A 12,257-nucleotide genomic window follows, 5' to 3' on the forward strand; every position below is an offset into this window, starting at 1 on the left:
TATGCGGCAAAAAGTGTGCATTAGAAACTTGTAGACAATTTAAGTTGTTTTAACTGCTTTCTGTTTAAAAACAACTGCAAGGAGAGATGTAGACTCTTAATAAATAATGAATCTTCAAACAAGAAGAATATGTTTGCGTGGATTGCGTCGCCGTAAGTGTGAAATATTTTTTACCGCTGTAATAATTTTGGTAACGTTTCTGTGCTGGTGGCTGAAAGTAGTAAGTAAATTCTCAACAAAAACCTTTTTATTCATTGAATATCCTTATTAGAATGATTAAATGTAAGTCATTATATTGTAGAACAGAAGTGAGCCTAGCAATAATACATATTGTATGCCCATCGATGTTGTTTACACGTGGGTTAATGGGTCCGAGGAGACGTTCATAAAGACTATAAAACAATATGACGCAGGATATGATCCGGCAAGATATGATGACAAAAATGAGTTGCGTTATTCATTACGCTCATTGGAAAAGTATGCTCCATGGGTGCGGCGTGTTTACATTGTCACAAATGGGCAGATACCACATTGGCTAGATTTAAGTTATGACAGAGTCTCCGTGATATCACATGAGGTAAATATATCATTTATAAAATCCTGATTAATAATTATTCAACAAAAATTATATTTAGTTATTAAGCCCTCATCCCGAAACGTTGCCTACATTTTCTAGTGCTGCAATAGAGACTTTTCTTCATCGTATACCTGGTTTATCTAAAAGATTTCTTTATATGAATGATGACATATTTCTGGGAGCACCTCTATATCCTGATGATCTGTACACTAAATCTGAAGGTGTACGCATATATCAAGCATGGTTGGTGCCGGATTGTGCAGATGATTGTCCGTGGACATATATTGGGGACGGTGCTTGTGATCGCCATTGTAATATAAAAGAATGCCAATTCGACGGCGGTGACTGCAATGCAAATATCAAAAGTAAAAGTGTAGAAAATATGATAAATACAAAATTTAATGAGTCGAACCATAACAAAAACTTTGATATAAGAGCATTTCCAACAAAAAAATCTAGACGGCATGCAAAGACCACATATCGAAACTCTTCGTTGCCCTTCAAAGAGTTAGTGAAACATAAAAATTTAACTACACTCAATGAATTGCGACGAATTGTGGATAGTTACAATAAACGTTTGAAATCAAATCCAAAGGAGGTGGCTATTGCAACCACTACAAATCGTACATTAAGCAATTTTAAAATGTTTAAATCCACCAAAGATATATACTCGCAATCACTTATATACACAAACATGCTGCTCAACCAATTTTATGGTTTCAAAGCACGTCATGTGCTCTCCCACATTGGTTTTCTATTGGATCGCGATATAATTAGGGAAATGCAAGAAAAGTTCTCGAGAGAAACTTTTTATACCGCCTCGCATCGTTTTAGAGCTGCAAATGATTTACAGTTCGCTTTTGTCTATTATTCCTATTTAATGAGTGAAACTCGTATGGCTGGTGTGGAGGAAATATTTAATGAATTTGACACTGATGACTCGCTAACCTGGTCGGATAGAGAAGTGAGAACATTTCTCGCACGTATGTATCCATTGCCATTGGATTGGTCGGCAGTGCGCTTTTTTGAAGAAGTCATTAGTAACTGCTCAAAAGATTTAAAGTTAACCAAACGTAATAATAACATAGTATACTCAACTTTGGTGTATGAACGCTACGAGGACTCAAATTTGGTAAATATTAAGTTAAAGCTATTCCAAAAAATAGTACATTAAAATATTCTTTTTACATATTTTATAGCCCACCATAACACGTGAACTTGTTAGTAAGTGTGCTTTGCTAACAGAAGCTTTGTTAACTAATTTTGGTGTACGTTCCAAATATAAATATAATATCAATTCTAAACGTGCCATGCATAGTAATTTTATGATGCTAATTTCAAATGTTTCCAATGTTGTAGATAATTTGGATAAAATAAGACAAAATCCAAGGTGAGGAATTACCTTAATTTATCAACATAAAATAATTTGATTAAATAACTCGTTGATATTATTTTTTAGAAAGTTTAATTGTATCAATGATAATCTTGATCCGATATTCACTGAAGACAATGAATTGATACGTCATTTATTGGAAGATTTCTATCTTTCGTTTTTTCCAAAACGCAGTAAATTTGAATTGGAAGCGCAGTATCGGAACCGTTTTTCCAATCTCAATGATTATCAACTTTGGCGCAGAAGAAAACGTGCCGTACTCTTTGTTGGCTACGGCGCTACAGTAGTGTTGCTGATGTTCTTGTTTAAGTTTATGTGCATGCATAAGGCAAAGTTTGCACGACGCTATATACAGAATCTGTAAAAATCAGTCCTTTTAAAAATTTTATTTATTTATCATATTTAACCGTGATATCAAACGAATATAGTTTTAATGTATGAATAAGATTTTTGGGTAGATGATTTACAATTATATGACAACTAACTCAGGTGCATTGTATATGCATATAATAGTTGAATATTAAAAAAATGCATAATTAAAAACTTTAACTCCATATTTGTGTTATTCTATAATATTTAATGAGGAGATATGAAACGGCGTTATCAAGGTTTATTGTGCCAGGAATCCATATGTACTATTCTAAAATGTTTATATATGTTTTTCATACTTTTAAAAAATTTTAAAAATAAATAATATTTATTTTTAGTTAAATACTCATATTTAGTGAACAAAAAATTGTGTGCAATATAAGAAAAAATAAATGATTTAATGTCTTAATGGCCAAAACAAAAGTATCATTAGAAATAATTTATGTAACTAAGTAAATGCATTTTAGTTATTTTTTGTAAAAAAATTAATTATTATTTATATTGTTAAAGGTTTATGGGAACGAAAAAAAACTATTAATTTGTTTATGTTAAAACAATATTCAGTCCAGAAGAAATAGTTAAATAAACTACTAGTAGTACTACTTTTATATCGGTCGTTACTTTTAGTATATTTCTATAAGTATTTTCTGTAATTAGAATTCTTAATATTAGGAATTCGCAAAAGCGAATTTGCCGAAATACGTTTAGAAATATACCAAAAACTACGATCGAAATAAAAGTTAAAATTTAAAAAAAAAACAAAATCGACTTTAAAATATTTCAACATAAAAACTCAAAAAATTTAAAACAAAATTTTTACTAGTAGTAGTTATATTAACTACTTCTTCATATAATACATAAATAAATTTAAAATAAAAAACCAACTAGGAGTTTTTTATACCATTCACATAAACCGTTAACAACATAAATTATATTATTAAAAAAGTGAACTTGTAACTATTATTATTTAGGAAAATCATTCAATTAATATTATTAATTAATATTATTATAGAAACATTAAGATATCATTATGATAAAAATTAAAATGACTTAAAATGAAATTAAATAAATAAATGAATTTTATTATAGAAATATTAAATTATTCCTAGGATTAAAATAAAAATTACTTTAATATAATGTAAACGAATTTATTTTCAGCAATGTAATATTGCATTTTCTGATGTATATATGTGCAATACTATACTATATTAATAATTGTAACAATGTAATATCTATGTTTTATATTATATTTACATATGTAATAGTTACATAGATGCAATACACTTCCGATTTAATTTATCTCTTATGAATTATCAGAATATTATTTTTTTTTTGCAATAATTATTGATATTATACTTAAAAAATGAATTTTTACTTATTCAAATTGTAATTTTATTGATGATCGTAAATAAAGAGGCTAGACTTTAGCAAAAAATAATATAATATGTACTCGTACATGCTTCCTCTGAAATTTTAAACGAAAAAATAAAACCAAATTTTAAAGTGTTTATAATGAGCTAAATGTACAATAAAACTAAAACCGAAGGACTTATAGCTAAGTCACTGTAAGCTAAGAGTATTATGATTATGTTTAATGAAGTAAAGTCTTAATTAGGTTTTATGTTTCTTAGAGAAAAGTTTCTCTTAAACAATTCTATTCAAAAAATTTAAGACCTTATGAAGAAAGGACCAGAAATGCAGGGAAAAAGAGAAAAGGAAAATAGCTGTATACTTTTTAGGCCCGGTATTCTACCATAGAAACTTATGTATTGTATTAACCCTTGCTTTCTGGAATCTATATACTATATAGATCTCCACAGGTTATACCAACAATACCTAACTTATGATCTTATCAAAGTAATCTCTGTCAATCGTGTTGATTGATCTTAAAATTTAAGAATCTCAGCTTCAATTAAGTCATGACAAAATGGCGCTTATACGCTACTTGGACTAAAACCAACCAAGCATGATGTAGGCTGGATTAAAGATAGTAAATACTCTAAAACGGTTACCCAATTTATAATAATTCATTTTCACTTTGTTTTACTTATTAAACATGCCGGTGGATTTACTTTCTAAAGAATATTTTAGTCACTTACAAGACCTTTCCCAAAAGAGCTTTTTAGACTTTAGTAAGGGTTCCAAATAGTTTAATCGAGTTTAGTAACGTAACAACAGACCAAAAACCGATTTCTGAACAAACGGCTGCAAAAAGAAAAATATTTAAAGCCGATCGGGTCTACCGCTTCGAATTACTCGTCGCCTTCCGCCTCACGAAGAGATTTCACAAGCAGGTCCGAGCGGATTACAACAATAAGAATGATTGCGTCGGTGGTTGTTGATTAAAACAAATCTAGGTCGAGTAGAAAGAAACTGGAGAGTTCATTGAATCATAACCATAGATTTATAGGACTCAAATTATTAAGTTCATTAGGGCAAAAGAACAGATGAAAATGCCATTTGGAGTACAGCTGAATTTATGGCTTATATGGAGAATTAACGCATTTACTGTTTAGCACGTGAGAATATTTGAACTAATCTATGCTGGGAAAACTCCAAAACTCCTAATAAACAAGGAATGTGTCTTTCTTCCCTAGAGATATCAACCGGAGGAGAGTTGAGACCTTTATTTGTGTGTAACCGTAGTCTTACAGTAGATACTGCTTCGGTATGGAATTTACAATCATTTCTATCTAAAGATGTGTTGTTGAAATCATTGACAGATTGCACTCCAAAAAAAAAAAAATATATATTTCAAAGGATCTAACATAAACCAGATGTATAAAAGACAAAATACCACTTTAGTTTCCGTTGCACCGAGATTATGTAGATTAATTCATATTATATATAAGGATAATTCTGAAAAGCAATTTAATTATATTTTTATTGATCAAATATATATTTTATTTAGAACATATTTAATTTTTAATACTATTAATAATTTATTAACATATATGTATGTATATATATATATATATCTATATATAATTTATTTTTTTAATTTAGTGAACATTTTCCTCTACAGTTTTGTTAAAATTTAAAATTTTTCCAAACTACTTATAATTTATTTATAATTATATTTTATTTTAATTTTTATTTTTATTTTTATTACTGCATTAATAGTTTTTCTCTGCTTAGACCAGTTGTAATATTTATAGCTTTATATACACACATATATGTATGTGTATATATATATAGATTTATTTGTAATTTGTTAGTTTCATTATATTGCTATTAATTCTGCTATTTGTGTTTTATATTAGCTTTAAGTTATCACGTAAAAATATAATTTTTATCACTACTTCGATTAAAATACGTAACACACACCCACTACTTTTTAGTATTTATCGTATTTTTTTATTTCAAAATTTTTTCAATTTTATATATATACGATTTAAATATTTTTCAAAACTAATTTCAAAAATAATTTATTATTTAGTTTTTTTTTTTTAAATATTTTTTTGATATATTATTTAGAAATATTTACGGAACAGCGTCGATAAAAATAAAAAGCTCTTCTAAAAAGAAAATTAAATTAATTTTTATTATAATTAATATATGTGCATTAAAAATGAGGTTAACTTTATAAAAAATAGATGAGATTTTCAATTAAGAAAAAATATATAAATAAAAATAATTTTTAGTTTAAAATAAATATATATATTAATCGAAATATATCAACTGTTAAAGATAAAAAAATTTTTATTCTCATGTAGGAGTCAAAAAATCATAATGAGTATACAAAAATTAATAATTCTCAAATTTTTAAATTAATAAATTATAAAAAAAGTGTTTGAAAAATATGGAAATAGTTTATTCAAATTTAATATATATCTATGTTTACATATATATATTAATATATTATATTAAATTAATAACACATAATGTTATGGCATAAAATATTAGTTTGCTATACGAAAACTTTTAATGTATGTTTTGTTATTGCAGTAATTATAATTTAAAAAACCGAAAACATATAAAAATATATCAATTAATATAACTTACCTAAATAGATAAATAGTATAACATAACATAATAAATATTAAATCTATAAATTAATATAAACAATAATATTTATATATAGATATATATTCAAAACAATATTAACAACTAATTATATTTAATTAATAAATAAATTACACATATTAAAATACTTATAAATAAAAAATATAATATATAATGCATATGTAAACTATTTTATTGTTTACTATTTAAATTATTAGTTAGGTTTAATAAAATAAAATATATAGAAAAATTAAATTTATCAAATAATACATATAAAATATTTAACATCTAAATACAAAATGATATTATGCATTATATTGTTTAAAATTTTAAATATTAATTATGTTAAAATATTAAACTATAATTTGCTCACTAACAAATAAATTTATAATAGATAATATACTTATAAAACTCAAATAAAATATAATTTTATTATTTAAACGATAATAAAATATCATTAAGAGTTAATTATAAAAATATGACTTTACCACAAAACTTTATGAAATGTATAGCTAATTTATATTTATAATAAATTTTAAATATATATTTATTCGTTAAATATAGTTTATATCTTTAGTTATTGCCGAGCTTAAATATAAATACCTAGCTAGACTCTATGGTAACTCATGCTGCACTATTTTTAAATGGTTATTTATTAAATTATTTAACTAAATTATAAATTAAAAAAAAATTAAATACGCATAATTCATTTTATAATAAATACAAAATTAAATAAAAAATATATATAAAATAAATAAAAACAAACACACATACATATAATTAAAATATGATAAACACAAAAATTATCTAAGATTCAACAATTTTTCAAAATAGATAATAAATAAAAAAATAATATTAATAAATAAAAATAAAAATTATAAAAAAAAGTTCAATTATATATAATAATGATATTTATTAAAAATATATTTTTGTATTAAAAAAGAAATAAAAGCAAACAGATTTATATACAAAATAATTTTAATTTATTATTTTGAATATTTTTTTTTAATATATTTAATTTTTGTATGTTGATATTTTAAATCCAATAAGTTAAAAAAATATATATTGAGTAAGAGAAATCTCATGATAAAATATAAAAATAAAATTAATTTATATATCAAAAATAGAATATCTGCTGTTCCCTGTTCCCTTCAAAAAATGGATCAATTGAAAACGAAATTTACGGTTGTTCTCAAAGAACAAATAACAAATTTATTATTTAATTGAAAAATGTGTTGCATAAAATATAATTTTCTGTTAATTTGTTTAAATTTTTAGTAAATAATACATTATTTGAACATTAATGTAAAATAAAATCGATATATTATAATATATAGTAATAATAATAATATGAATAGGAAATACAAAAAAGTATGTATAAATTTTAATTTCGAACATTATATCGATCAATTTGATTTTTTGAAAAATTTTTTAATTCTTTTTTATATATATGCACATACTCCATATTAATATATATATATATTTTACAAAATGTAAAAAAAAATTTAGTTAGTATTAACTCAATTAAAAATAATAATTTGGGAAAAAAGTTGATAACATTTATTAATAACAAAAAATGTTTTGTCAATTTTTCATTATTTTATATATATTATATTGTACAACTTCTATATAATTTGAAACACTCACATCATTTCAACAAATTATATTATATTTGGAATAGTTGAAAAATTATTCAAAAATAATAAAATAATTGAAAGATTGAAAAATTACTAAACAATTAAGAAATAATAAAAAATTTTAAAATATAATAAAAACTTTTAAGTCTTATAAAATTAAAAAGAAGTAATTTTTATATAGATAGCAAATACACGAAACAAAAAAATATTTAAATGTATAATAAAATTCAGAAATAAATTTAATCAATTTTAAAATATAATAAATTTAAAATTTTAAATAGAAATAGTAAATTATAAAACAAATATATTAAATAACATTTGTAATAATAAATAATAAAAGAAATATATAATAACAAAAAATAAATAATAAAAACAATAAATAATAAATAATAACAAAAAAATAAATATTAATAAAAAATAAATAATAACAAAAAATAAAGAATAATAAAATATAAACAGTAATAAAAAATAAATGACAATAAATAATGAATAAAAAATTAAAAAAGTAAATAATATATTTTAACAAAAACAACAATGTTATAAAGAACATTAAAAATAATAATTAATAAATAATAATAACAAAAATAATAAATAATAGTACTGAAATGGTAATAATTTATAATTTATAAAAAATTTAACAATAATAAAAAATAAGTAACAATATTAAAAAATTAATTAATAAAAATAAATAATGAAGGTAATAATAATAAAAAAAAATATAGTAGTAATTATGAAAAATAATAATGAATGATAATAATAATAATAAAAAAGGTAATAATAATAAAAAAGGTAATAATAAAAAAAAAGGTAATAATAATAAAAAATTGCATAATAATAATCAAACAAGAAAAAAAGCAAACTTTATAAAAAATAAGTACTATTAATAATTTAATAGGTAATAATAATTAAAAATAGAATTGAAATAAACAGAGTACCAGCTCCCAACGGAGTGGAGCACTCCGACTATAGTTGATCTTTTGTGTGATAAAAAAAAATAAAATAAAAAAAAAATTAAAAAAAAAATTTTAAAAAAAAATTAAAAAAAAAAATTAAATATAATAATTAAAAAGATAATTAAAAATAAGTAATAACAAAAAAATAAGAAATAGTAATAAAAAATAATTTAAAACAGAGGAAATCAAAATAAATAGTTGTAACTTTAAATTAATATAACGTATAACAATAAAATTAATAACAAAATACTTTATAAATAAAAGTGCATAAAAATTAATAAAGAAATTTAATTTAAAAATTACTTTAAAAAAATAATTTAATAAAAAATTTTTTTTAATTAAAAAAAATAAAATTGCTAAAAAATTCATATATAAAAAAATTTTTATTTAATCAAAAATAAATTTTAAAATAGTCAAAAATAAATTTTAATTTCATAAATTTGAATTATTGAATTAATAATTAAAAATAACAAAACAAAAAATGTTTAAAAACAGCATAAAAACACAAAATATTATTTCAAATATAAATTAATAAAATTATAATTGCATTGATATGAGTGCTAAAATAAACTCGAATTTTATTATGATAATAACATACGACAGACATTTTATTCAAAATTATATTCAAGAAAATGTACATACATTAGAGAAATCTATTTAACGCAGTCAATCAAGAATTTATATATTATATTATTATAATTTCTAATAATAAAAAATTTTGAATATACAAGAAAGTACATGAATTTTAAAACAAAAAAAAAATACAAGTGTTATATTATTAAAAAAATTTGATTGATATATAATGGAAACATACTTAACATTTTTATTTTAAAAGAATATATGATTTTTCAACAGTAAAATTATTTCAATAATTAATTATTCGTTAAATTTAATTTGGCATTAAACTTTTTAATAATTATAGTCAACATTTCTATGTTTTTTAAGATATAAATAAAAATGATACAATTTTTATTTGTCAAGTGGATAGTTTAATTTAGCTTGGAGTGGTAGTTTAATGTACCAAAGCACGATTGAGCTGAAATATTGGCTCAGACTACCATACGCTTATATAAAAATAAAAGCCTAAATTTTTTAATTTGTGAAATGTAAATTCTCAAATTATATATGCATTTGTTGTACATAATTTAATTATTTATTTTCTTATTTAATTGAACTGAAAAGTATTTAAGAATGCATTTATATTTCATCTGATGTTTTTTTAATATTATTAAAATTTATTATTATTATTATTACTGAAGGCCAATTTTTCAATGCACATTTAGTGTTGATTTTTATTTTGCAAATTTAATAAAGTAACAAAATACAATGGATGATGATATTTCCTTAAATTGTATTAACTCAAAGCAAATTTATTTTCTTACGACTTCGTAAAAATTTTTAATAATAAATAAAAATATTACATCATCAATAATTGATTTATAAATATTTTCTTTATAGTTGCCATTTATTTTTCTTCGGTTTAATATACCTTCCCTCAATTATAAATCATGTTAGTTGTGATCCAATAAGCATTATACAATATTAAAATTTATCAAATCATTTAATACAAAGTTGGTACAATCGATTTTATTTTAATGATAGAGTTTTTCTCTTGATATTTATTAATTTTAATTTTAATTTTAATTCACAAAATATTTAAAACACATATGTATATATATGCCCACAATTTGATAATATAAATTCAATGAAGACAAATAATAAGTTTATGTACTTAATTTTTTCATTAATATTTGGTACAAAATTATATATATTTAAATAACTAAATAAATAGTTTTATTTAATGTATTATCTTATTTTATATCTAAATAATCAATAAGAGTGTAACTTGCTTAAAATAAGAATTGCATTTACTTAATTAAATAAATTATTAAAATTTATATAAATCTTAATATAATACAAGTTTAAAAATATTAATTAACACATAATGAAAATAAATCCTAATTACACAAAATACTCTTATTTCTATTTCATTTCAAGATATATTTTATATATTATGAGAAGTGGCCTGTATTAAGATAGATACTCATATATACATAAATATATATAGTATGTGTAAATAAAACAATTGCTGATAATTCTTAAAATAGAAAATTTAATATAAATATACAGTGTTGTTATTGTTGTTCAGCAAGAGAACTTAATTAATTTGCATTAAAATAATTGTTAAATTAATACATTTTCATTTGATTACATTTGTGGTTGTTAAAAGATCGAAACATTATCTTCTAAAAATAAAATCAAATCTTAACAAAATATTTACAAAATGATATGATAGATTATGCGCTCGTTAGTGTATTTGAAATTTTACTACCAAATTTGTTTTTTGCCATTTCATATATAGCTAGTCTAGTGCAGGTAACTAACACCATAGACCCAGTAAACTTTACTTTGTCCATGCTAACAATCAATTAGTTGGAATGTTGACGAGATGTTTTGAAGAGATGAGTTCATTGTTGAGTTAAGTTGTTTGTTGTCTGTTTTCTTAAAGTTGCATACGAAAAAATTGCCAACGAATACGTAGCCTTTTCCAAATATTATATATGTGAATATATGTTTGTATTCGTAGTAAATCCAATAACTACTAAATCTTATTAGAGTTGTCTTGTCGTGCACTGTACTTCGGATTCATTGGCATAACTGTATCGGTAATAAGTTCGTTAGGTGCTTCGAGAACGCCTTTGGCATGTGCAGCTGCAGTGTCACAATCGGTGCGACGTGAGATCAATAGACGAATATCAGTGTGTAACATAAGCCGACCAGACCGTGAAGTTTGGAACCTAACAAATTCAAAATAAAATATGATATATAATTATATTATAAATTATTTTTTATAATTTTTATTTCACACTTTATCTGCTTACCTTAGATGTATAGAATAACGTAAACGTTTCATATTCTCAGCCGATATGAAGTGTCCTAAATTGCTTTGACTATGTAAGCCACCATTTGGTGAAAGGCTATAATTAATGTTTGTGTTATTAATGACATCAGTGCTATTTTTATTATTACAGTCATTGCTATCAATATTATTGTTATTCGCATTGGATTCTGCAAGTAGGTTGCTCACAGTTGAATCAGCCAAAACGCGTTGCCTAATGAATGTTTGATGCATTGTTGGCATATCACGCATGTCATACGGTATGACAAACATGCGTACAACCGTCCCCATTGGATTCAGCAATGTTGCCTGTACAGTACCATAACGTGGCACAGTATAGCCCTTACGTGGTAAGCGTATTTCACACTAAAACAAAATATAAAACGTAAGTTGATTAAAACACGACTGGATTAAAAATGGCTAT

At 22.7% G+C, this 12,257-nt stretch overlaps 2 protein-coding genes across 4 annotated transcripts in view; one reads left to right on the top strand and one right to left on the bottom strand.

The window, feature by feature from the left end:
- Positions 1-2,701, top strand: LOC119684882 (N-acetylglucosamine-1-phosphotransferase subunits alpha/beta-like). The gene is made up of 5 exons (XM_038099015.1): positions 1-220; positions 302-577; positions 636-1,709; positions 1,777-1,967; positions 2,037-2,701. Exons 1-5 carry the CDS (start codon positions 107-109, stop codon positions 2,332-2,334), a joined length of 1,953 nt encoding a protein of 650 aa, XP_037954943.1. The 5' UTR covers positions 1-106; the 3' UTR covers positions 2,335-2,701.
- An 8,716-nt stretch (positions 2,702-11,417) lies between these two features.
- LOC119675926 overlaps positions 11,418-12,257 on the bottom strand; it is a 61,346-nt gene continuing 60,506 nt past the window's right edge. For all 3 annotated transcript variants that reach the window (XM_038087143.1, XM_038087144.1, XM_038087140.1), the window contains 2 exons: positions 11,817-12,199; positions 11,418-11,732 (listed from right to left, as the gene is read on the bottom strand). In XM_038087143.1, coding sequence (XP_037943071.1) covers positions 11,537-11,732; positions 11,817-12,199 — 579 coding nt within the window. In that variant the 3' untranslated portion in view covers positions 11,418-11,536. The remainder of the gene's footprint in view (positions 11,733-11,816; positions 12,200-12,257) is intronic.

This window comes from Teleopsis dalmanni, chromosome 2 (assembly GCF_002237135.1).
Source record: "Teleopsis dalmanni isolate 2A chromosome 2, ASM223713v2, whole genome shotgun sequence".
NCBI classification, from domain to species: domain Eukaryota; kingdom Metazoa; phylum Arthropoda; class Insecta; order Diptera; family Diopsidae; genus Teleopsis; species Teleopsis dalmanni.

Bases quoted from the DNA above. Each gene is read 5' to 3' on its own strand.
- LOC119684882 (XM_038099015.1), top strand. From the start codon at position 107: ATGAATCTTCAAACAAGAAGAATATGTTTGCGTGGATTGCGTCGCCGT. The intron at 578-635 runs GTAAATATATCA...AATTATATTTAG, and splicing joins TCTCCGTGATATCACATGAG to TTATTAAGCCCTCATCCCGA. The intron at 1,710-1,776 runs GTAAATATTAAG...CATATTTTATAG, and splicing joins GCTACGAGGACTCAAATTTG to CCCACCATAACACGTGAACT.